Source organism: Artibeus jamaicensis, unplaced genomic scaffold (assembly GCF_021234435.1).
Source record: "Artibeus jamaicensis isolate MK-2021 breed Jamaican fruit bat unplaced genomic scaffold, CSHL_Jam_final contig_797, whole genome shotgun sequence".
In the NCBI taxonomy this organism is placed as follows: domain Eukaryota; kingdom Metazoa; phylum Chordata; class Mammalia; order Chiroptera; family Phyllostomidae; genus Artibeus; species Artibeus jamaicensis.
The window spans coordinates 10,218,241-10,246,077 of NW_026521977.1; the positions used below are offsets into that span (position 1 = coordinate 10,218,241).

Consider the following 27,837-nt stretch of genomic DNA (forward strand, 5'->3'; position numbering starts at 1 on the left):
ATTTTAAAATTTCATTTGTCAATTAGTTGCTCCTTGAATAAAAATATTGGGTTGGCCAAAAAGTCTGTTTAGTTTTTTCCATAAAATAAAAAGACACATTTTTCATTTTCACCATTATATTTATTGATTTGAGTATTTTGAGTATGTTGGTCATCTCCCGTGTGGCATAACATTGGTTGTTCTCAATTAATGTCTCAGTTTGATCACTGTCAACTTCCCACTGGTCTGCCAGTGGGAAGCATCGTCCAATGAGAAATCTCCAGCAGGAAACTTTGCAAAACCACTTTAAAAGTGGTCATGTTAAACATGTTTGACCACTCACAGCACCTTCTCCATACACCGCACAAATGTTTTTGTGTTTCAGTTGTATAATTTTTGCATATAATTCAAGAAAGGTGTAATTTTTACCATTCTTGAAATAATAAAGCATAATATGCCAAAAATGTTGTGTATTTTCTTTCATCTTCAATATTAAAATGGCTACACAAAAATTCACAAATTTTAATAAGTTTTTTTAAAAATGCAGACTGAAATGACAGCCGTCACTATACAACCTAACAAAATTGTTTTGAATGAAGTTGAAGACAGCTAAGCACTACTAGAGCCATCTTATGGAAAAAAACAAATAAGCTTTTTGGCCAACCCAATACAATTGATTTTTGTTTATTAACTTTGTATGCTGTGACCTTGCTAACTTTACTAATTAGTTCTAGTAGTTGTTTTATAAATTCCTCATGCTTTTTTATGTGAACATTATATCATGTGCAAACAGGGACAGTTTGCTTCTATCATTCCATACTTTATACTTTTATTCTTGGCCTATAACTCTCTCAATAAAATAGGAAACAATAAGTCCATTGAGATATAAATAAATAAATGGATAATCTGAAAGTTATATTAAGAATGGGATATTACCCACTTTCAAAGAACCTTACCACAAGCTATCTTGTACTTACAATAGGGAAAAGAGTAAATATCAGTGTGGAAGCCTAGCAGACTCCACTTAAGTCATGCAGTCAGGGTTTACATCCTAAGGAATGGTACACATTGAAATTGTGATCTGATGGACACACATAGAATTAATTCATTTCTTTGATTCTTAAAATGGTAGTAGTTTAGTAAGATTATAGAAAATTTAGGGGCCCATTGAGGGAGACATCTTCCACATTACTAGAAAAAATGTCATTTTTACTGCCTTTCATTACAAGTGACATGAAAGGTTCCCCCCTCACACACACACACACATAGTGTAAATGGAGTTTTTCAGAATATGCATCTTCTTTGAGGTAGAGCCATTAAGATTATAGTGTTGAGGAATACGTCCAATACAGCACAGAATTACCAAGCCGTTTCCTAACTCACTGTTTCCTAATTTGGACAGACCATCATAATCACTGGGGCCTTTTATTAAAAATACAGATGTTCAGGCCGCACATCAGAGCCTCTGAACCCAAAACTAGTGGAGTAGTCCTGCTTTAAGAATTTATTAATGCCCTGGCTAGTGTGGCTCAGTGGTTGAGTGCCAGCCAGTGAATCAAAGGGTCACCGGTTCGATTCCCAGTCTAGAGCACATGCCTGGGTTGCAAGTCAGGTCCCCAGTAGGGGGCGCATAAGAGGCAACCACAGATTGATGTTTCTCTCTCCCTCTTTTTCCCTCTCTTCCCCTCTTTAAAAAATAAATAAAATCTTTTTTAAAAGAATTTATTTACAATGTGTATTTCCCACTGCATAGATTGAGGTTCTTGTTGGAATAAATAAAAATCTACCTTGGCTATTTAACAGAGAAGGAATTTATTAAAAGGATAGGGTAGGTTGAAAGTGTGAGAACTTGAACACCAGACTGTAAGGTTGTACAGTCAGGAACCATGCTTAAAATTACCTCATAGTACTGGTGTAGAAGCGATAACCACTTCTAATGCTGAGCACTGCCTGACAGTTTGCGTTGCCGATCTCACCAATAGTAGGCGTAGCTGCCTCTGAAAGGAAGATGGAGCTTTAGTTGCTTATCATTAGTGATGCCCAGCTTATGTATGTGCACATGACTGGCCTGCAAGGGAGGGAGGGAAAGCAAGTTTGTCATTGTTCAGCTTTTATAGCGGGTAGCAGGCCCTGACTCATTACAGGGAATTTCCTACACAATTCAGAAGGGGGCAGCAAAATAGAGCACAGATATATACTTATTGGCTGATACATCTGTGCCTCTAAGAGATTTTACATTGGAAGCCCGGTGTACACTAATGAGAAATTGTCTGTTATAAATTCCAGATTTGCAGATGTGCTTCCCTTGCTACTTCCCTCTGTGGAAAACGGAGCTGCACAGTTCAGTCACTAGGCTCTGATTTCTGCTTAACTGCTTTCCTACTTCATGTTCGTTTTGTCCGTCATTTCTTTACTCAGAACAAAGCGCAACATTTCCACTTTCCTCACTTTGCCCTGAAATTTTATTAATCTCTAGTTTTTCTCACCTCTTTTCTCTTCTTCCTCTTTCTCTTCCAAGAAGTATCCATTTAACTTAGGAAAATGGTGTTTCTCATTCTCCTTCATTCGAAAAGCATAAGTATGTCATAATAGGAAGCATATAGACTGCAGTTAGACCCGGAGTTGAATCCCCGCTTTGGCAATTGATTAATTTGCTGATTAAGACAATAATTCGGGCAAGTTAACCTCCCTTAACTTCAGTTTCCTTCTCTGTAAAATGAGAATTATAATCTTGCCTTATAGAATTAGTCAAAAGTCGGAATGGCTTGACATAACATAGTTAATAAATGTTAATTTCCCTCCTGAGTTACAGCTGGTAAATGAGGGGTTAGTGTTAGGTGTTTAACTTATAACAGTGGGAAATGAATTTAAGCATCATGGTGTTAACACCTGCCTTTTGTGTAGCGCCTGACTTTTACATAGCTTATTTCAGTGTGCCATCAGCCAGTGGCAGTGATTCACAGTGCGTAAGAGGTTTCCTTTAGCACCTCCATAATTCACTGTCTACTTCCTCATCGTCAGGTCTGCTCTTTTCACATTTACTGTTTTGGTTTCTTTCAGTGATACTGCAGTAGTGTCGACTTCTACTTTTTTTTATAGTACATAATTTTTCAGTACATATTGCAGGTACATTTTAGACTAGCTAAGCTTTGATGGTCCTATTCACTGTTGTAAATTAATGATGGGAAAATATTTTCAGTTTCCAGATAAATGTGTTTTTTAAGATATACTTATTATGTAAACTGAAAGTTAATTTTTTAAGCTTATTCAACTCTCAAATGTAGTGACTTAGTAGTACATTTTTTTCTTATGAATATTGATCATATTGTCATTGACTTAATTTCATTTAAGTCTTTCTCTGTAATTTTCACATATACTGTGAAAGAAGGTTATTTTTGCTTTTACCTTCTTTTGTTCTAAACATTTTACTGTCTTGTTCTATGCAAGCAGTGATGCTCATGTTTACTAGGAAATTGTTTCTTTATGCATCTCAGTCTTACCCTTTAGTGTCCAAAAGTTTGTGAGGCATTTTCCATCTTTATCTATTCACCGTGTGAGCTGTTGTAGTGACAAATGGGTTCTGGGCAGTGAATCGAGAAGGACACAGATGTCAAAGCTGTGAATTTATAAATGGTCTGTTAAGAGGTTTGTTTGTCCAATCAGTGGTTTGTTAATTTCACCTACGTGGAGGAATAATTATTCAATTGTGCTTCTATCTGACAAAAATCGAATGACAAATGTGTGAGAATGTGAAGGCAAAGGGTTAGTCAGGGTCCTGGCAGGTGGCCCAACATTTTAGCTGGCTGTGCGGGGGGGTGGCTGTGGGGCCGGATTGGCCTATAGCACTGATTAAAATTCCTCTATGAATATTCATGGCACTCACTGAAAAATAATTTCATTTCTAAACTCTAACAAATACAAAAGCAGTGTTTCTGTACCTTTGTGAAATATGATTAGCTTGAAAATATACCTCAGCACTAGAAAAAGTAAAAATCATATTTCTCTTTAGGTTCTTTTTATTACTACCATATTTTCAAAACTTTTAAAATTACTTTTAGTGAGATGTCATCTTCCCCTATGAAAAACTCATCCTTAATTCTTAGTAACTAGTAGTGCTTGACAGAGTCAGAAGTTTGGATGTTTTTTCTACCAAAGAGCAGATAGTAAATATTTTCAGCTTTGTAGGCCATAAAGCCTACAAAGGCTTATTTATTCAGCTTTCTGCCCCAAGTATTCAACCTTACCGCAGTAACAGCCATAGACCCAAGGTAGGTAAGTGAGTGTGGCTGTGTTTCAATTAAACTTCATTTACAAAAACAGGCAGTGGGCTGAATTTGACCCATGGTCCATAGTTTGCCAACTCCCGATATAGAGACTGATGATACTTTTAAAATTTCACTAAGATTTTTAATAATAGTCTAAAATAGAAGGACTCTATGAACTACGTTAAGTAAGTTGAATGTCCGCACTCCGGAGGATACTCAGTTCTCATAGGCACTCTCATAGGCACATGTGACTGGCACTCTCTGACATAGTACAATATGGTGGCCCTGATAATACAGCCAGATCCATTTCTTCTCTTTATCAGGAGTATCTGTATCTGGTCTGCTGCCTGTTTTTGTAGATAATGTTTTATTGGAACATAGCCATGCTCATTTATTTATGTATTGTCTGTGGCCGCTTTCACACTATAGCAGCAGAGATGAGTAGTTTCAACAAGCACCATATGGTCTGCAAAACCTAAAATAATTACTTTATAGAAAATGTTTGCTGACCCCTCATCTATACCCTTATTGTCATCCTTTTAAAAGATTAACTTACAGGGCATAATGTGGAAACACTTATATGATTGTCATCTTAAGTCCCATAAAGGATGCATAAAGAAGTTTCCAAATATATTAAGTTGCGTCAGAATTCTGTTTCTTCAGTGTTTCTCATCTTAAGGAACTGGTTTAACAACATACTTTCCTGTAGCTGATACTCTTGCTGGCCTAGCATTTTCAATAACAAAGCAGTTACTTTGAAGAATTTGTACCAACCAGGAATTTAAGCACCGGAAGAAGTTTACCGCGTCCGAGGAGGAAGAGGAGAGTGGGAGTATCTGGGTTTCCAAGGCAGTGGGCTCCAGCCCAGGTGCAGCTGCCACACCTGCCCACAGGCCCCCGTGGGGAGGGCCCGAGAAACCTCTTATCAGTGGCATGGCACCAAGTATTTTTTCTGGGTGTCTCGCATGTCAGGTGTGGAAGAAGCAGTTGCTTTGGTGCCAGCAGATCTTATCATGGGCTTTATTTGGAAGATAATTTAGGGCTACTGTCATTGAATAATAAGCTGTGGATAGAAACAAAATTTGGAGGAAGGTGAGAGTTATTTCTCTACTGTTTAAGTTTGAAGACTAGTTAATAGTCATGGAGTTATTTCCTTTGTGCACTACTTTGGTACATATGTACTTGCTTTCAATTTGTTGGCAGAGAAAAATGTGATTTATATTTTAATTTATGATAAATGTGGATATTTGAAGGACAAAGTTAATTTTGTTAGTCAAAATCAGTATTATTTCAACATTTTTGTTATAAAGACTTATACTTGTTATTAGAGGAAAATTTCTACCTGAATCACTCTCTTCCCTTACCACTCTTAACATTCTTGGTTTTCTTCTTTTTCTGTGACCCCAGTCTCTTAGCCATCTCTCCTCAACATCCTTTTCTTCTCCTCGTCTCTTAAATTCTGGTACTCATCATGTACTCTCCCTAGGTGGTCTCATGAGCACCCAGTGCTTACATTTCCATTTATATGCTCGTCCTAAATTTATATCTTGAATTTCAGATATAAATTCTGAAGTTCAGATATAAATTCAGATATCATCTCTTTTGAATTTCAGACCTGTATATTCATCTGTTTATTGGATATTTTGACCCGTTTGTCTCATAAGCATTAAATTCTCACGTGCCTCTTGAATCTGCCCTTATTAACTCCCTATTATAATGGTTAGTACCACACACTGTCCAGTTGCTAAAACGAAGAAGTATCATCCTTGACACTCTTCCCTCTCCCTAACCTCCACAACCAGCCAGTCGTACAGTCTTGTGAATCTACCTCCTAAATAGCCATAAATATATCTCCTTTCCATTCCCACAGCCATCGCTCTACTTCAGATCACCTGGATTATTACATCTGTCTCTTATTTTGTCTCTTAGTTTTACACATTCCCTTTCATTCTCCACATTGATCTCCAGAAGACACTTCTAAAACCAGAATCTGTTTAAATTGTTACCCTATGTAATTTTTTTCACTGGCTTATCATTATTCTTGGAATCAAATTCAGTGTACTAATGTCATTTGCTTAGCCATGTTACTTGGATTCCTACTTACCTTTGTAGTTTATATCTCACTGTTTCTCTCAATTGGTGTGTATATTAATATGCATGACATATGCACCCTGCTCGCTCTACCTCAAACATTCTTTCCCTACCCACCCCTACCTTAACTGGTCTTTAGCTCTTACCTTACATCATACCCCTGTACTCCTTCTGCAGCCAAATCTGAGTTAGCTATTTCTGTGAGCGCCTTTAGGACCTTATGCTTCTCCTTTCTTAGTTTTATTACCTCACATATAATTGCCCATTTATTTGTCAAAAATGTCTAAATATAAGTTTCTTGAGAGTAAGGACATATATCTGTAAATTGGAATGTTATCTGGTACATATTTGATGCTCATTATTCTCTTTTATAATAAATAAGAGATGGTCATATGAACTGGTCTTCTACACAACCATAAAATTCCATCACATGATTTTTTTTTTACATGTCACGTAATCTTTTTAAATGATTTGTCTCTTCATGTTTCAGAGGAATATATAAAGATCTAGTACCTTTTTAAAGTCAGTATAAGTTTAATATTAATAAATATGTTCATTTCAGGATTATCTAATTATGCCATCCTCTTTTAATTATTTTAATAGTAACCCATTAGTGAAATTCATATTTTAATCATACACTCATAATAATGGAAATCATTTTTTCTTAAAGATTTTTTTTAAAGACGGAACTTGGTTATTTTCCTTGATTTACACCTTCATAAATCCCTCATTGCTAATAATCCATACTAGTAGATTTGGTATTTATATTTAGTCTTAAAAAGTTCCATTTTGTAATAAAGAGTGATAATGCTAAATTGTTTGGTATTTTGTTCCTTACAGTCTACCCCGATATTTGCACTATCAGCCTTGTGGCAGTAAGTGATGTAAACAAACATGCTGATAGAATTGCTTTTTGGGATGATGTTTATGGCTTCGACATGTCCTGCATGAAGAAAGCAGTTATTCCAGAAGCTGTTGTGGAAGTTTTAGATTCAAAGACTCTTATTTCAGACCCTTGTAGTATTAAGGTAGGTGTTTTACCAATTTTATTTTCTTTAACACTATTGCCACCTTTCTTAGATTTCATTTATGAGTTTAGTATTTGAAATTAATGTTGATTTTATATGTGGTCCTTCAAACAGTAATTATTCTTCTTATTTTAATCAGTCTGAAACAACTTAAAGTCATAATATTTACCACTTGATTATATCATCTTTTGAAATTATTCTTTTCATATATTGAAGTTCCTTAGACTCAGCAATTGAGTCATTGACTTAGTGAAGGTGAAAGTCCTGATTGATGCAGGACTTTAATATATATTAATATATATAAGCATACACATCTATATGTATATAAATATAAATATAAATATATAGTAATTTCTGCTTCACTACCTACTGGCTTTATTCTAGCTTCTCTTTTATAGCCAGATAATTCATTCATATTCTATATTACACACAATTTAGCTTCTCTTACTCAAATTTCTTCCAACCCTTTCTGAGTAATTATAATGAATTTGTTAATGAAACTAAAGTCCTACTATGTTCAGATTTGTCAGTTAATTTCTTTAGTGTTTTAATATCTTATTCTTCACCTTGTATATATCTAGTTTTGTTATGAATTTTGCTATGTTAAATTTACATAGATTGAATAATAACATTGCTTTTTGTAAAAGCTCGACTTGTCTGTTTCAATTAGATAAATCAATGTAGCTTGTTTAGTTTTTGGTTCAAACATTGTCTCTTCACTCACACTGTTACTTTCACAGCATCAATAATTGTTCTCTGCACAAAGAAGATATTCAGTAAATGTTCATTAATTTTCTTAAATGGATAAAATATTTAAAATTAGCATAGACTAATAAACATGTAAAGTTTTTCCACAAGAGCAAGCTGATTAAAATTGCATTCAGCTTTTAAGAAAAAAAATACAGCCGGGATAATGATTATAGGACTGTTCAGTGCTCTGGTACTGATAGTAGGGGATTTATTTGGGTGCTTTGGCTCAGGGGTAGGAGTGTACAGTTACAGCCGACTCAACCCCAAGGCTGAGCAGAAAGCGGAGAGTTGTGATGGGGGAGGGAAGGCTTATTTCCTTCTCTAGTGATCTCTTTGCTTAAATACCAAAAACCTATGACTAAAGAGTTGAAATAGAAAATTTGCAGCTAAAAAATGAAGGTATTTAAAAAATATACCTTTTCAATTTTTTAAAAAACATTAATGAGTTATTTGTTTTTTCACGTAGGTAAATACAATTTGTTCTATGTTCCTAATCCCCCTACAAATAAAAGGCAAATACTTTGTGACTTTTCAGTTTCCTCAAACTCTTCAGAGTAGAGTAATGCCTCAGGTACAGAGTCCTGTGAATTGTGTTCACTGTGTTATAATCTACTCACAGCAAGTCAGCGGTTGACAGCCTTTGTAGTGCACTCGGGTCGCACTGCCATAGCTGATTCTGTCCGCTCTCCACAGTAAAGTGGGAAGGGATTGAACCAGGACAGAAGGGAAAATAAGGATGTTGGCCATTTGTTTTAGTTGAATCTTCACGGTTGGTTTTGCTAACAAACTTATCTTTACATGCAGTTACAAAATGAATTCTAAAACACCTTATCCTTTTCATTAGTATGTTTTCAAGTTGGCATTTCCTATAAAAATATTCATTGTTATCACAGAATTTATAGCAAATGTATACCTCTAGTGTTATACAAAATTTTAGTTGTAACACAGAAAAACATTTTTTGTTTGAAAGTACTTCAGCATGTCTTAGAAAAACCTTTAGCATATCAGAACCATGATTTGATATATACTATTCTTAGAAGAAGCCCAAGTAAAAAATACTAATTTGATTTAAAGAAAAACTAACTAAATGATAGTGCTGTAGCCTCTACATTTGGAAACATCCCAAAAGTGGAGTGTAAATTATTAAAATCTGAAAAACATTTGTTTGCAGTAATCCTTTTTTGCATAAAAGGAAGTATTTGTCTGTTTGTTTTGGTTTTGTTTTTACAAGTTTTACTAAAAAATTTTCTCCACTCTTTTTTAATGGGTAGCGTATAGATTGCCATACAACATCTGTCTCAGATTTGGAGTTTTCTTCAGATTTTTCCCTGAAAATCACAAAGACATCCTTGTGCACGGTGAGCTGCTTCATCCTACTTTAACAAATTTCACTGGCAGTGCAGTTGATTGTCAGGCTAATGAATTAATTAGCTGTCTTGTGATAAATGAAAAAGATTATTGCCTTTGACAGTCTATCTTTGCCTTCGTTAAGCTATTGAATAGATCTGTTGTAATAGGTCAGTAGACTTCAAAAAAGTTAGTTTAGTTCAGAAGAGAAAGTATTAGAAAGCCATGTTTACATAATTATTTTTCTTTATAGATTATTCATTTTTACCTGTTATGTAATTAATTGAGAGCACTCAGCTTTATCTTCATAGACCAAAGTCTACTTCCTGCCCCTCCCAATAACCCTTACCACTCCATGGAGATGGAAGTAAGATATTAGGTACAACATTTTATATTTATGTGTGAAAAATAATAAACTGATGACTTTTAAAAAAACAACCTGGTATAATAGAAAAAGCACAGGCTTAAGAAAAGTTAGATCTGGATTCACCTGTGATTCTGCCAGTTACTGGTTTGTTACTTTGTTTAAGTTCCCTAGGTAATCTGTACCACAGACTAATCAACTGCCTTAAGAAAAATGGTAGTAGTTCTTTCTATCTTGAAGACCAGTTATAGAGATTAATGAGAAAATATATTTTCTGTAGTATATTTCTACAGTAAAATATATTTCTACAGTATAACTAGAAATGTTAGATTATTAAAATGTATTATTTTTTTCTTAAATAATTTCTAAATGTACATTACACTAAGATAATACTTGCCTTTACCAGGAGACCCTGAATATTAATAAAATGTGAGTCTTACTTAAAGTATGAATTTATATAGGTGGCATTAATACAAATATATTCTTTTTAAAATTAATTACGTAATCTTTAAAATACTAAATATATCTTCAATAGTTAAAAATTTTATTGAAAATTGTATTGTCAGAAACTGTGGGAAACAGTATAGTTGTGTTAACTTTGACTCTTCAACCTGATTCTTTCATTTGTTCAATTTTATTTTTTATTGTTTTTCAAGTACAGTTTTCTGCCCTTTCCCCCACCCCACCCTACTGTCCCACCCTCCCTACCTCCTTCCCCCATTCCCACCCCACTTTGTTGTTGTCCGTATGCCCTTCATAATTGTTCCTGTAGACCCTTCACCCTTTTTCCTTTCTATCCCCTTCCCTCTCCCTCCCTTCTGATCACTGTCAGCCTGTTCTCAATTTCAGTGTCTGTGGCTGTACTTCACTTGCACGTTCATTTTGTTGATTAGGTTCCTATTAATGGTGAGATCATACGGTATTTGCCTTTCACCACGTGGCTTATTTCACTTAGCATAATGCTTTCCAGTTTCGTCCATGCTGTTGCAAAGGGTAGGAGTCCTTCTTTCTTTCTGCTATGTAGAATTCCATTGTTCTATTCTGCATTGAATACCGTAGTTTTTTGATCTGTTCATTTACTGATGAGCACTTGGGTTGCTTCCAGCACTTGGCTATTATAAATTATGCTGCTGTGAACATTGGGGTGCATAAGTTCTTTTGGATTGGTATTTCCGGGTTCTTAGGATATAATTCTAGCAGTGGAATTGCTGGGTTAAAAGGCATTTTCATTTTTAGTTTTCTGAGGAATTCCATACTGTTTTCCATAGTGGTTGCACAAGTCTGTGATCCCACCAACAGTGCACTAGGGTTCCCTTTTCTCCACACCCTCCCCAACATTTGTTGTTTGTTGCTTTGTTTATGATGACCATTCTGACCAGTGTGAAGTGGTATCTCACTGTGGTTTTAATTTGCATCTCTCTGATAGCTAGCAATACTGAGCATCTTCCCATGTGTCTCTGGACCTTCTGTATGTCCTCTGTCAAAAATAGGCAGATCTTCCAAACAAAATATCAACAAAGATACTGTGGCATTGAACAGTGCCCTAGATGAAATGGGCTTAACTGATATATAGAGAGAGAGCCTTTCATCCCAAAGAAGCAAAATTCACATTCTTTTCAAATGCACATGGAACATTTTCAAAGATAGACCACATGCTAGGTCACTAAACAAGCCTCAGCAAACTCAAGAAAATTGAAATCATAACAAGCATTTTCTCTGACTACAAGGGCCTGAAACTAGAAACCAACCTCAAGAACACTCAAACTCATGGAGACTGATTCTTTTAAATACTGTGTTCAGATTGTCATACAAAAGATTTTATGGCTTCTTTAAAATTGTTTCAATTCATTTTTATCCAGTAATTATTTTATATCCAAATGAGCTTAACATTGTACTTTAATGATGTTTTGAGAAGTTCTTCTTTTAGTTGAAATTGGTTTTATAATTTTTAAAACTTAAATATCCAGGTCCCAGATTTATAATTTTGGATTACCCATTATGTTTGTTTATTTAATTGATGAAAAGCAAAATTTCATCCTCCCCCTTAATTTTCCCAAGATTTTCTACTTCTGCTTTCAGTAACTGAAATGATGTGGTCAGCTGAAATTGCAAAGTAAAAGCTTTAACTCCTGAACTTAACTTAACTTAACTTAACTAAACTTAACTCCTAAACAGAGTAAACTTACTCTGTTTTGATATTAGTAATCCTTAAGAGTTAAAAAAGATCCCCCCTTCTGATTAGTGGCAGAAGACTAATCTGTAAGGAATTCTTACATAGAAATGAATTGTCATATCACCAGTATTATTAAATAATATTTCATATCTGCTTCCAGTGACCTTCACAAATGTGAAACTATAGTGAAGACTTCAAAAACTGTTTTTAGTTGTGCGTGCCTTTAAAATTTATGTAGACATGAGCTTATTTGGTTTCATTGAAATGGTCTTTATTTTCTGGCTGTTGGTCAGGGTTCTTGGTTTCAGACAGCAGAGTCCAAATCAGCTTGTTTAAGCAGAAAGGGATTTTCTAAAGAGAATAAGATAGTATTCAGACATATTGGGAGAACTAAGGGAAGGTACTATGTTTTAAGTTTTTAGAGACAAATCCTGGGACCACACCTTAGAACTGGCCTGCCACCAAGCTGCCCCGGTAAAATCTGGTGCCCCCGATTCACTCAGTAAGTGGAAGCCAGCACTGCCGACCCTACAGGAATAAAACCCTTTACCACCATCCTGTTGCTATGTCCCCTCCTTCTCAGGCTGTCTAGCTTCTTCTTACCCTGATTTGGCACATCCACTTGGCTAGGTTGTGTGGTACCCTGGTTATCAATAAGTCTTAGAAAGTAAATAGTGTGTGCAATAAAGTTTCATAGCACACATAAGGAATTAGTTTTTATTTCCCATTATTTGGGATAGCATAGAAGAAGCCTTATGTTAAAAGTTGCATTTATCCTTCTGTGATCTTAGTTTTAATGTACATATTTAAAAGATTAAAATAGAAACAAAGTGAGAAAAATGGGTGAAATGTGTTTAATTCAAAGATTATCGAAATTTTTGTGTTGAAGAATAATGTATCGAATTTCACAGGGACAACTGGAATTCCATAAGGAAAAGAAATCAGAAGCAAACTGTTATACATCTGTAAAGAACTTTTTAGATTCACATTTTTATTTCCAACTTGCCTGAATGGTTTTAATATAAAACTCTGGAAATAAGGCTCAGGGTTTGGGAGGAGGTGGCAGGATGTGGGAGTGGTTTGTATGTGTCTCATTACTGCTGAATAACAGTTCTGTAACTGACCTTGAGAGGAATATAGAGTTTAAGACTGTATTTATTGCATGCATTCCAGGTACTGAGGATACAGATTTTAGTACTTAGTATTCAGTGTTAACTCCTCAGAGATTATCCGTTCAAATAATTAGTCACTATCAGTTGTCTTCCCATGGAGATGATATCTCAGTCAGTGAACACTCAATGTCAGGCAGTGTGCTACCCACTTTAAAAGCATTGTTTCACTTAGTCCTCCCACTAACCATTCGAAGTGGGTACTAATATTACTCCCCATTTTATGGGTGAATCAGAAAATTAATCACTATAAAGTTTTACTTGTGAAATATCCTTACTCTTTTCTGACCCAAAAACCCTTCTTGGTGGATGTACCAACCTTCAGAGGAGCACAGAGGAATGTTACGAAAGAGATATTCTAGGTGTGGAAGAACTGAGGTTGCATATTACATTTGAAACAGATTTGAAAAATTTTATTGTTGGCCAGTAGTCTAGCAGTGGTTGGGAGGGAGAGGGAAAGAGAATGTGTGTGATCAAAATGTGCTTTTCCTCAGCAATAGGACCGACAGATTAATAGGATAAAATAAGTCACATATCCTTTTTGTAGCAGAGGAAATAGATCTTTGAAGTTTTGTTTTCTGTATGCCTTTAGAGTAAGCTTGTAGTTGTTTGGTTGAGCATCTACATTTTTTAGAATTTTTCTTTCCTTCCCAGCATGCTTGCTCTAGCACAAGCCTGGCGTGAATAAGATTTTGTTGTCTAATGCTTTTAGTGTGTTTTCACTGTTTGTGAATTCCACTATCCACCTCTGTCCACTCCAACCATGTCGTTCTTTGAGATGGTGCCAGCTCCTTACAGTGTCTCCTACCAACTGTCTGTAGCTAATTATCACACAAGCCTAGTCCCTAAGGCTACTTTTGAATAGATATTCACCTACTTACTTGGGAATAACTCATAACAAATGTGTTAAAAAGGATGAATGCCCAATTGAAACTTTGTTTCTCCTTTATGTAGTTTGAAGTATCAGTGAAAATACTAAAAATAAAAAGCAATGACTTACTTGTTAGAGATGGAGGAAGTTACTTTGGGGAGGCAGAGGTGTGGCTTTTTTAGATGGAGTGGAGAAATATCCAATTCTGTATTGCTAAGTACAAACCTACAAATACATATATGAAAATTTTTTTCTTGTGCTTGAAATTTGAACAAATAGCTTAAAAATAAGATGGACAATTTTTCTGCATAGTTAAGCCGATTTTAAGTATATGCATAACCATTTATTTCTTAATGAGATTCTAAATTTGTGGCTTAATTAAAATATTAGAGAAAATTGGATTTTTCAAAGTAACAAGATGCTAAGAACACCCCCTTTACACTTAATTTCAGTAGCATGTGTGCGGTAGACTGATAGCGTTTTTAGATGGCTTCCTGAAGTTTGTTAGAATCTTTAATGAAAAACATCTTTTCTTTGCAGTCTCCCTGACCAACACAAACACAGACACACACACAAATACCCACCAAAGCAGAAATTTGGTAGCATTTTTAATGTAATGTTGTAGATTAACAAACTTTAACATGGTATGGTATTTATATGCACTGGTCTTTAGCTTGGTTGTCTATAGTGGTTAAAGGACGATTTTCCAATGAATACTAGTAATACATACATAGCAATTTTGTGAGCATTTTTTGATATTATATGATATTATTGACAGTTTAGGTCAAACCACCTTCGCTTTTATGATGAGGTATGAAGGCTTAATTAGTAACTGACTTCTGTCAGCCTGCCTAACCTTGCAGTAAATGTACAATAAAGTCCATTATTTTAATGGAAAGTTTATAGGTTTTCAAACACAAATGACTTAAAGCTGAGCAGTTTGGAACTAACACATTTTATCTTGTGAGTTCTAGTTTATTTTTAACGGTATTTTTGTAATTGTGTCATGTTCTCTTTATGTTCCAGCAGCACTGTATTAGCATCTGTCATTTTAAGCTCCATAAAGACATAAACAAGCACTCTTTTTTATAATCCTAGGTATATAGTGAATGAGTTTTCATATTGCCTTTTATAGAACAAATCTGTTTTTCACCTTAAAAATGAAAATATTTAAGATAGTTTTTTATCAAGTTACATGCCCATATAACCTGACACATAAAGATTTCCACCTGATACATCATCATTTCTTAAAGCACTCATTTTTATATCTTAATTTTAGCATTATATTTTCTTCTATTCTACCTCTCAGCATGCATTAGAATCATGAGTGGTACAGCAGTGTTCAGTTTGTTTAAACTTTCATAAATATATTTGTTTTTAAACCTTAGTTAACAAAAGAATGTTATCTTAGCTAGGCATTTTTCTTTTACTGCAGTTGTTAACAATGAACCAATGGAATAAATGAAAAAGCAGATTAAAATTTTTTTTCCTAAAACTTTTTACAGTTTTTTAATTACAGTTGACATAGAACATATATTAGTTTTAGGTGTACAACATAGTGATTAGACATATATGTAACTTACAAATAGCACACTTTTTTATATTTGTATTTAAAAACCTCTTACAATAAAGACTATTACTTTGGATTTTGTCAGTATCCATAAATATGAGTACAGTGGTATTTGAGAGTTATTTAATTTTTATCGTAATGTTGAAATTCTTTATATTAATATAAAATCTATACTAACAGATAATTCAGTTTGCTAAACAAATATTAAACACTGACTGTGCGACCAGTACTTGTCTGGAATCTACGCACAGCCATGCATACGCACCCCTAATCTGGGAGCCTATGGAGGCAACCAGTCACTGTTTCTCTTTCACATCAGTGTCTCTTTCTTTCCCTTCCTCTCTCTAAAAGCAATAAAAAAATGTTCTTGAGTGATGATTTAAAAAAAAAACGAAAAAGCACCCTGGCTGGTGTGACTCGGTGGATTGAGTGCCAGCCTATGAACCCAGAGGTTGCCTTTTTGATTTCCAATCAGGGCACATGTCTGGGTTGCAGGCCAGGTCCTCAGTTGGGGGCGTGCAAGAGGCACATTGATATTTCTCTCCTTCTCTTTCTCCCTCCCTCCCCCTCTCTCTAAAAGTAAATAAATAATTTAAAAACAAGCCCATAAAACCTATTTCTGTCTTGAAAAGGCACTTAATTGAAAGGAGATAGGTGCTAAGAACATTTCAGTAGGAATATAAAGATAGAAATAGAGATGTGGACAGGGTGGTCTGAGACTGGAGCACAGAAAATAAGTATGGTTGGTCATTAAATTTTACAGCCATTATTCCATAAGAAAAAAAGAAAACTTTGTTCTTCACACCTTAAAAAAAGATTTTGTCTTTAAATAAAGAAGCCTACTCTGTTTGCAAAGATGAAAAGATTGAAGAAAAAAACTAAGTATGGTAGCCGTTTAATGAGTTCACTTTTGTATAATTTCAGTTCAACTATTTTTAATTCACTGTTCTTTTCTTCTGTATTCTTTCTGCTGTTAGCATAGACAATAAACATTTTTATTTTAAATACTACATTTTTTTAGTTCCAGTATGACAGACCTAGTTAGGCCTAGGAAGAATGGGAAATTACCAGACGGGAAAACTGTAGTGTGGGCAACTGTAGCCTGGGAAAATGCTTGTCTGGGAAATGGCCTGCCGACCCTGCACAGGACAAACAGATGCCTGGCTAAGATCGGGGTCTGGGGTCGCCTATCCGCATAGCAGGATGTAGCTTTAACTTGAGCCTGACAAGATGTATCAAGAACAATGGTCAGCAGAAATGGCACTCGGCAACCAGCTCCACCCAATCAGACTCTGATACCCCAAGGAGTTACCCTTTGTGGGGTTTTGTGCTTAAAAACCCTGCCCTAAGAACAACTGAATGAGTCCTAACCTCCCTTGGTTGGCTCCCCTTTTCCTTCTTATTTCCTGCAAGTAAACCCTGCTCCTTAGCTCACTGTGTCCATCCATCTGGTTTCTTGAGCGACTTGGACCTAACAGAGTACTTATGTTTTCATTTTGTTGATCATTTTTAACCAATTTGATCAATTTTTTAAAAAAATCTAAATTCCTTAACATTTATAATCCTTTTTCAGGGTCTATTTGCAAATTCCCTGAGCCATCTGTGAGGCTACTTCTATGGCTTTTTTCTTTTACTTATGAATAATGTTTTTTGTTTTTTCTCATATTTTGTGATTTTATATTTTATAGTAGACATTGTATAAAAGGATAGTACAGATTATCGTAGATTATATTTTCCCCTACAAGAGCCTCCATTTACCTGCCAGAAGCTAGGGTGGGGAGCTGATTCTTTTATCCAGTGTGGAGTTGAGTTGGGTCAGGGCTTTGTCCCACTGTTACTTTCCAGACTCTTGAGCTCTGGATTAGGCCTCCGCTTCTTGCCAATTTCCTAGGAACACCATCAAAATAAATCTGAATTCAGGGAGGAAGACAAAGTGAGGATTTTATGAGGTTTGGGAGATCTGCTTTTCAGTGGGTCTCTCAATGTGGAGCAGGGGGTTGGAGTGAGAGGAAGGGTCCTGATCCGGATTTGGCGTGGTTCATTGTCTAGTTGAGAATTGGGGGACACTGTGAAGGTTGGGTTTCAGAGTGAAACTTAAAGAGTAAACAGTCTAGTTGAGTCATCTGTTCTTGAGAAGATGCATTTACTCTCACGATTGGTTGAAAAGTCTCTTGTTCATATAAATAGGTTTTCTTGAGGTGGTTGAAGCAAAGAGTCTTATCTTCTAGGGCAAGAGTTTCTGGAATAACAGAGTCCAAAAGCGACGTGATGTTAATGATGATGGTAAACTGTGTAGCTGCAGATGATTTTAGCTTTGGGATCTAAGCAGTGAGAGAAAACCTCTCTTCCTGCTTTGGAGCACAGCCATCAACTTCATCCGCATCCTCAGTTTGCAGAGAGGACCAGCTCTACCTTTCAGGCTTGTTTAAGTTCCTGTGCACCGTCACTAGCCCAGACCTGGCTATACAAAATTGACTGGGTTCTCCTTGTTCCAGCAAAGTTCCTGTGCTTCTGGCTTTTCCTTTATTCCACCCACGGACCCAGCATTGACTAAATACCCTCAGATATGAAAGCCACTCTTTCTGTCTACTCAATTGAAAAGGGGGCATCCCTTTCTGAAAATAGTTTATTTAAATTTCTTTGCTTCCAAGGCTCTTCAGTGGTTTTAATGAAAAATATGATTGTCTAGTTTATCCAGTGTTTTCTTTTTGTTACATCAGAGCAGTAGTCTTTTGCAAACCTCTATATACTACTAGAAATGGGAGCCTTTTTTAAAGTTAGTAAAATAAAAATAAACAAAAGTTATCAGTGAGAAAGTAATAAATTGTATGTTACCTCCCAATTCTCATTTGAGTTTTTTCTTGTTTTTCCAAATGATATATGTACTTGATAAATGCTCGAAGCATAAATTTATCTCTGGATGGAGTTAAAAACAAGTCTTTGAGTTACTGTTTTCTAAGGCTAATATAGATGTTATTAAAAGCAACTTTTAAATGTTGACAATTTAAAGTTTAGTGATTCCTTACTCATAGTACTCTCTGCTTTCATTTTACTTTTTAATTAAGCTTTAAATTTTTCTAATGGCTTAAGAAAAAATCAAGATGAGCCTATTTCTTTACAATAGTGTTCTTTAAATTTTCTTTCAAGGCTTTTGGAAAATCTCTGTCAGTAGAAATCTACTAATTCCAAACTTATTCTTGAGTATTAACTCAGTTCTTAGTAGTTTAGGGCGTAAATTGACCTAATTTTGACCTTGCACAGCTAATCAGCTAAAGAAACTAATTATTAAAACACATCTGTGCTGCTTAGAAATAGTAAGACTTGTCTTGAACTTGCATCATAGATTTTAGTGGGACATCTGGTATATATTTTAGTAGACTTCATTAAGTAAATTTTATGTCTTGAGAGGGGAGAGCATTCTAATTATGTGATTCCATCTCTACAGTCAGTTTTAGTTTTCTCCTTGTATGAATGACCATATGATCTAGAGCATGGTTCTGAACTTTCTTCTTTTGTCTGAAACCTGACCCTTTGCAGTTAGGCTGAGATGGTGTTAGAATTCTTAAATCCCTTCATTTATTCCCAGGAACTGGTTTTTTGAGTTGCAGTTTGTGCTAAGAGCTGCAAGTCATTGGGAATAGTAACAAGCCAGACAGTTCTTCTGTTCATGAGGCATTAATGGGGAGCCATGTTAAAATTCGCCTTAGGGATATTGGGTAAACCAAAGAGTTACTGAGAATTTGATTTCATGTGGTAGAAGCATTATAGCTAGATAAGAAGATACCTCTTACTTTGTAGAGATATAAACTGACGTTTATAGAGGAGAAATGACATGTCAGGTGTCACTTCAAAATAGCTCAGCAAAAGGGGAGGTTGGGGGAGAGCAGGGAAGAGGGAGAGTATACAAAGTAAATGTGGAAAATGCTGGTTAACAGTTGAATATAGGTGATAGGTACCCAGAGGTGTTATACTTGCATCTGTGTTTGAGATTTTTCATACTTGAATTTTGTAAAGAATCATACTAGTGAAAGTACAGTATTCTAAGAAATGCATGAGAGTCATGAGGCAAAGGTACTGCATTGAAGTAAGTTATTTCTGTACAACTGAGCTTACCTGCTAGAGCTGCCACATGCCTACTCTGTGGCTTAACTGTCTCACTTAAGTCTTTAAGCAATAGAAATGTGTTCCTATGTTCACTAAAAAGATATGAACAAGGATGTCCATGGCAGCCCCAAAACAGGAAACAAGCAAAACATTTATCAAGAGTAGAATGGAAAAATAATGATATATTTATAGAGTAGTATACATCGGTGAAAAAAGATGCTCTTCATTATATCTGCAACATAAATGAATTTCCTGAGCAGAATATTTATTTAAAAAGCAAAAAAAAAACAGTTGTAGAAAAGTTTCTATATTTAAATTTTGAAAACAAGCTAAACTAAATGGTGATAGATATCAGAATAGTGGTTTCATTTTGGGGGAGGACTTAATTACTGGAGGAGGCAAATAAAGCGCTGGGGTCCTGAGAATGGTCTCTATGTTGATCGGGTTGTAGTTGAGTGTTCATTTTGCGACAGTTCACTGAGCTGTATCTCAGCAGTTTGCTCACTTTATACGTGTGTATTGTAAATTTTATACTTGTATACTTCAATAAAACATTAAAAAATATACAATGATTGTCACATTGGCTAAAAGAGATATCTATGTATTTTTTGCACGTTTGTGATATGTCAGTTAAAAGGTTCATCAAAATCAAATAAAGGACATCTAGTGGTCAGAAGCTTGATGAGTAAGGGAATTTAAAGAAGCCCAGCATGGCTGGAACAAGTAGCCTATAGTGTTTAAAGAAGGTGGAACGCTGTCCAAAGAGATCATTTAGTACCGTATGCTATTTGCTCATTTTCTGAGATGAGTGGATAAAAATTGAAGCTTTTAAGCAGAGAGTGATGTGATCTGAAGGATACTTTGGAAAAATCATGACTACAATATGGAGAACAAATGTGAGACCAGAATGGATGTGCAGAACCAGTGAATAGGCTATGATAGTGGCTCAGGTGAGAAATAGTGATGACTTACACTTAGGTCGTTTTAATGGAGGTGGAAAAAAGTGGACCTACTCAAGACCTACGTAGAAGGTAAAATTGACAGGGCTTGAGGGGAGATTAGGTCATGGGGGTGTGGGGAAAAGTTAACAGTGGTAACTCCAGGGTTTCTTGACTTTATAATTTGATGCGATGGTGCTAGCTTGTATGACAGAGAAAACTGGAAGGAGAACAGGTTTACAGGTGAGGATCAGAAGAAGCTCAATTATTGTGTTGAATGTGAAATGCCTTTGGGATAATGCAGGTGGTGATAGCCAGCATGGAATCGGAATCCTCCTCTGTGGCCTGACTTTCCAAGTCAGACTTGTGGTATATTTGGTCCAGGCATGATATATGCAGTAGAATCAAGAATGTTTGTAAGAGGATATTTTTTAATATCCCCCAAATAAGCCAACACTGTTTAACAAAGCATTTTAGGCAATCATAAAATTGTATAAATCACTCTTAAACTGCAATGTATTTTTTAACCTCTGCTAATTCTTGAGGTTAATGGGTTCTAAAAGCTTTTTATTAAAAAACATGTCCAATGGAACAGCATCGTGTGCAAGTATAACGTAATCCAAATAAACTATTCATGTAATAAAAAAGAAAGAGTCTGTGAGAGGAATTATGGTGTAAATAGGGTGGATGATTCTACCCTCCATTTTATTTAGCAAATGCATGCCCAGCTGGGGGACACATGAGGTGGAAAATACATCTGCCATCCTTTCAGTTATGATCAGCTTTTAAGTGTTTCTTGAGTATGAGCCTCTTGCTTGACTGCATGTGATTCTTGTCTCTAGAAGGATGTATTTTTAATACAACATGCCATCTACTTCATCTGGAGCCCAGCCAAAGAAACGGTGATTTGTGTCATTGCCAGAAGAACTGGTTGTATTGAATTTAATGGGGGATGTTAGTCTGCAATTCAAAACATTATTAAAGCAAATTTTTCCAGAGGAATTTTGATGATCTGAGGTTTATGTGACCTATCTTCCACATAATATATGACTATATGATAAAAGAATGCTTTGTTTCATATTCAAAGGGATTCCATCTAGGTCTGACATTTTTTAGATTTGATTTAGATGTATTGCCTATAAAATTTTAGATACTTCCAATTGATCCCCTTTTATCTTTCATTTTTCCCTACCAGAGAGTTTAGCCTTGTAATCTGGACTTTAGAGGATTTTAACCTTTGTAAAATCTGCATTTCTTCAACCCATTTTCTATGTTTAATTGCCATCCTATCTACTTTTGTACTCTCTCCTTGGAAATACAGCATTAATAAAATTTTAATACTTAAAAATATATGTTTCCCACCTTGTGTTAACTTTGATGTACATGTTTATTGAATAGAATAGTGGAAGGAATCACCTGTTTTAAACTGTTATTTAAAATTACTCAGAGAAAATGCAAGAGTAGGTTTAAATGAGGAACCTTGAAGTTGAATAAAATAACTTGTCCTTAAGAGTCAGTAGAGATTCCTATGCTTGATTCTCCTTGGAAAGCTATGCTGTATAAAGCCCCTCTGACTCTGAGTTATGTCATAAAAGGACTTGAATATCAGATTGTTCTAAGTGCAATTTAAGTGGAATGTTGAAATTCTTAAGCTATATTATAGTCATAATGTAATTCTTATAGGTATAGGCTTATGCTTGAAACCAGCAATGCCAAGGGTCAGAATAATTTATGAGAGAAATAATCACACTCAAGCAGGACTGAAATACTTATCTCACACATGGCAATAAGCATAAAAATGGTTTCTTTATCAAATAATCAATAGGAGTAGACTCTTGATTAAAGATGTCAGGGGAGTTTCCCTGGACTTATCTCAGAGGCTGCCAATTAGAGTTACTAGGTTGTGATAATAAATGAGTTTGACCAGGTATTTTCCTCTTTGATTCAGGCAGTTTTCCCTGGTGTAATGACCTGTAAGGAAGTAATCTTCCCAGTTCACATTCCCTTTGACTTAAGCTCCGGCAGAAACCATCATACATGTTTGCATTCAGATCTCTCAAAATCCTGAAGTGCCTAATGTTTCCAGATGTCTGATATATCTATATGTTCAAAGGGAGCATTAGCCCTCATAAAGAGATGAGTGAACAACTGGAAAAATACATTTTGTTATATATACATCACATGATTCATAAGTTAATGTTTACCAAAACTAGTTCAGTTTTTCTCTCTTCTAGAAGACTAAATGAGAAAAGAACCAGTTTTGAAATAGAAGGGATTTTTCTGAAAATGTGTAAAATCAAAGAGGAAGGTTTAAACACTAATAATGTAGCACTGTGATTAAAGCTTTAGATTTAATGGACCAAGTTCACAAGTATGACTTTACAGATGTTTGATTTCTCCGAACTCCAAATTATTTATGTGAAAAGTGGAGATATGAGACCAGTCCCTACTTCCTGGGTATTATTTTGAGTGCTGACTGACATAGTACATAAAAGCATTTGCCACTGTTCCTGGCACATAGAAAATGCTCACAAAATGATCCAATTAATATTACTGTTCACTTTCCTATCTTTCCTTAAAGAAAGGGTTAAGTTTATTTAATTTTTTAAAAGATTTCATTTATTTTTAGAGAGAGATGAAAGGAGGAAGAAAGGGAGAGAAACAACGATCTGTTGTCTCGCTCACAAGCCCCCAACTGGAGACTTGGCCCACAACCCAGGCACGTGCCTTGACCAGGAATCAAACCGGCAACCCTTCAGTCCCTAGGCCACACCAGCCAGGGCCGGTTAAGTTTATTTTTAACTCATTTATTGCTTATGAGGGTTTAGGATTGTGTGAATTCACTGATGGGTTTACTTATTCCATCAGGATTGAACTGACTTTTTTTTTCTAATTGGCAAAAGTATTCAGTGAAAACTCTGACCTATTCGTGTACCTGAATATCTAATGTAGTAGAGAAATGAGACCTTCTTTCAAAATGCTGCATTTATGCAAATCTGCTGTTTCTTAAAGCAGAATCACTTACTTTCTGCCTACAGTCTTGCAGAATCATGTTTTTAATTTCTAGGTCACTAAGAGAATGGTGCGACTACTACAGAACGCCCTTTTCTTTAACAACTGGAATATCCTGGCTGTCCCAGAGTCCACATCATAGTGTTCAGTCTGAGTTTTCTCTTCTCATCCTCATTCTTTCATTCAGCATCCAGCCACGTGGATGTGGGACGGGTGGAGCCCAGAGTTACAGGAGCCCCATTTCTGTATTCCTCCCCACGTGAGGCTAACAAAAGGGCTGCACCGTCGTCCCGTAGCTGCTTCCTCTGAACTGGTAAACGCCTCTAGGGCAAAGGCAGGCCCAAATGTCAGTCTCCCTCTTTGGATCCTTCTCTGAGTCTTGGCTTGGTAAAGCTTTAATTTCTCTCTCTGATACCTTCAAACATATAGTATTTTATATTTTGTTAGCTCTTACAGTTGCTGTCAACAAAGGGGTCACACATTTTATCCAGTCCACCACTACAGGAGCCAGAGTCTTCACTCCATTGTTTCTTCCTGCCTACAGTCCCCTGCCTATAACATTCTTCCCCATTCTCTAACTATCTCCTTCATTTGTTCTGTCGCAGTTTAAATGTTGCTGCCTCTGGGCAGCCTTCCCTAATTCCACCACGTAGATTCTAATATATCCATTGAATATTCCTGCACTCCCTGTGGTAACATTCGTGATGCTTTTCAGTGTCCTTTGTTCGATCGTAGATTCCTGTAGGCCCTTAAGGGCAGTCTCGCCATATCTGTGTTCACCTCCATATCCTCACTGTCTAAGGGAAATGCCTGAGCCTTCTACCTAAACAGTGAAAACAGCTGTTCATTTGAAATATATAGTAGTGAAAATTCATCTGCGCTCCTAGAAATCACAGTGGTAGTGAGATAACAATGTTGGTGAGGACGTGGAGAAAAGAGAACCCCTGTGCACTGTTGCTGGGATTGTAATTGGTGCAGCCGCTGTGGAAAAAGTATGGAGGTTCCTCAGAAAATTGAAGACAGAACTACCTTATGACCCAGCAATCCCACTCTGGATATACCTCCAAAGAAAATTAAAAGAAGACCTGAAAAGACTTCTGCACTCCATGTTCTTCGTAGCGTGACAGCCAAGATACAGAATCTAAGTGTCCGTCGCCAGATGAGTGGATAAAGATGTGGCCTACGTGTGCAGTGGAATATTATTCAGCCATAAAAAGAAAGAAGTCCTGCCAGTTGCGACAACAAGGGTGGACCTTGAAGACATTATGCTGAGTGAAGTGAGTCAGACAAACAAAGACAAACACTGTATGATATGTGGAATCTAAAAAAGCATGGAAACCAAGAGTAGAATGGAGGTTACCAGTGGCTGGAGGAATGGGAAGACAAACTTCAATTTATAAGTTGAATAAGTCATGAAGATTTAGTGTATATCATGGCGATTATAGTTAATAATACTGTATTACATACTTGAAAGTTTGTAAAGGAATAGATCTTAAATGTTCTCATTACAACAAGACTGATAATTATGTGATTCTGATGGTGGAGGCATCTAACAATGTGGTGGTAATCATTTGGCAATGTCTAAGCATATCAAACCAGCACATTGAGCACCTTAAATTTACACAGCGTTATATGTCAATATATCTCAGTGAAGCTGGAAGTAGAAGGAATCGGGCTAGTAGATGCCCGTGGCGGGGAAGGTGCCTAGGACTAGCTCAGTGCATAGGGGGGATTATTAGCATGCAAGGCACTCTGTTTCTTGATTTGAGTGTTGGTTTCACGCTGCATTCTTTTTGAAAATTCATCATGATGTGTACTTATGTAAAACATTTCTGCATGTACATTATACAAGGTTTTTTTAGGGTGAAAATATAAGTCTCAGTGACTATTTCATGTGTAAAACAATATCTTGTACTTATAGCTAGGAAGAAATGTAGAATAGTTAGGGCATGTAAGGTATCAGTTTATGGAATGTTAGAATTAAAGTACTTGTGTTTTGGACTCTGTAGAGGTGATTTCTTATGCTCCCTAAAATCGCTATAATTCGCAATTTTGAAATTACAAGGGAGCAACCCAAGTAAATTTAAAAAAACAATTCTATTCATAACTGGGAAATTTTCAAGTAGATCAAAAATTGATTACATTGAGTTTTTCAGTAAAAGTACCTTTCAAAATTTTTAGACTCTTTGTCTGTTTTGCTACTTCCATATTTCTAGGTCTATTTCTAAACTGCTCAATTTGGCAAAAAGTCTCTTGAGACGTGTATGGCATTTAATGTGTATTGTTCCCTTGGGGAATTATGAAAGAAAGAAAGGATGCAAATTTTCTCTTGGGATAAAATAGAAAATTAATTGGAGAAGGAAGAATCCATTATTTAAGATATAGTTAATATTGGGAGAAGGTCATAGTATATAATTTTCATATTTGCTGGTTATGTTTTCTTAGTTTTAATAGCAGAGCACATACTTTTTTTTTGTAGCAGCTTTTATGGCTTTTGTTTGTATTTTCATCTGGTTGGTTTTTATACAGTGGTGTAAACTATAATAAACCTTTTTCATGCATTATCTTCTTATTCTTTTTTTACTTGCTTTAAACTCAGCAGTTGGCTTTTGGATTCCATATTAAGATTTTGAAAGAAGTACTCCAACAAAAAACGAATTGTATTTTTGTTATAGTGATCCTGCTGCATGGATTACAAGCGCTCTTCCTCCATGCTTGGGTAAACTCCATCAAAAGCACATTATCCTCCTACTCCTGTGGACAGCTGCCTAATTGTATCTGCTGTAACCACACGCTGTTGGAACATGATACCAATGAAGAACAGAAATGATAAATTACTCCCTGCAGGTGATAGTGATAATGGTAATTTTTAATTTTCTTCCTCATAAGGTCTAGCCTGATCTTATTTCATTGGCTGCCATTCTGCTACGTACACACATGATACATCCTCTTTAAAGAAATACTCGTTGCACCGAAATACATGAGAAAGTGATTTATTTTTATTTCAAGTCTTTGTTCTTCAAATGAGCATGTAAAAAATGAACGGCGTCTACCTTTTTATATGTGGGATAAACAAACAAATCACGGTGTAAAACATTTTTAAATGATTCCGTTTACAAACACTGTGGATTAGTTTCTTTTGTGAAATTTAGAGACAAGCAGCTCATTCACAAACTGTATTCTCATACTTAGGAATATTTCAGATGCACAATAAAGTTACATGCCCCTATTATTTTCCCGTGCACTTCAAAGTAATTGTGGAGGATCGCCGCTACATTATAAGCATGATCAAACTATTCCAGAAATTTACTGCATGCATTTTCCTTTCATTCTGCTTCCTTGTGTGGTCATCAGTGTTCTTATTACCACTCCTGTCTTCTTTCAGCCTAAGAGAACTAAAATATTTCTGGCTATGGTATAATCCAGTGAAATTTTATTTATTTAATTGTGATCTTTGCAGATTAACTTAGCTCCTACAGATATTTGATTTTAATGCTTACTCTTTTCCTGAGAATTTGTTCCCTTTGCCCCTGACAAGATATAGTTGTAGAAATAAAGAGGAATTTATTCTGGGGTCAGGTTTTCTAACGTATCTGCTCTTTTTCAAGCACATGTCAAGTTGTGCTGCAGTTAATTATTACCATTGTCTGTTAGTCTTCATTTCCAATTTCCAGTGCTTGACTTTTCTTACATTTGAATGGCTTTTATAAAGAAAGGGTAAGTTCATTGAAATTAATGTTTAAAAGATCTAGAGATACCCCGTTAAAGTGATGGCATGATGGTAACGACGTAGTGGAACTGTATTTGGAAAAAGGTGACATATTTATGTTCTGCAGCAAAATAGTTTTGTCCACAAATCGGCGGATATATTTGGTTATATGGCTTTGCAGAAATAGAAACCCTAGTCATAGGTCAATTGGTTTATGTGACTGTGTTTCAAATTTAAGGGTTTTTTTCTCTTTTTCTTCTAATCTCTATTTTAATTACTAAGGATCACTTACACAGAAAATATAAAATCCTTTTTATTTGAGTGCCATTGTAGGCTTTGCTTGTGTTGGAGAATAATTACCCTTTTTAAACCAGAAGTTCTTTTTGGTTTTTCAGAGTAAGAGTTTTCTGCTTGCTCAGTTACGTGAATGCTAAATGATGGGTAGATTATCTGCACATAATTCTTAA

At 35.7% G+C, this 27,837-nt stretch overlaps 1 protein-coding gene across 3 annotated transcripts in view; it reads left to right on the forward strand.

Annotated features, from left to right (window-relative positions):
• PRMT3 (protein arginine methyltransferase 3) overlaps positions 1 to 27,837 on the forward strand; it is a 111,243-nt gene that overhangs the window by 59,729 nt on the left and 23,677 nt on the right. For all 3 annotated transcript variants that reach the window (XM_037162202.2, XM_037162194.2, XM_037162209.2), the window contains 2 exons: positions 7,176 to 7,363; positions 9,385 to 9,471. In XM_037162202.2, the coding sequence (XP_037018097.2) occupies positions 7,176 to 7,363; positions 9,385 to 9,471 (275 nt within the window). The remainder of the gene's footprint in view (positions 1 to 7,175; positions 7,364 to 9,384; positions 9,472 to 27,837) is intronic.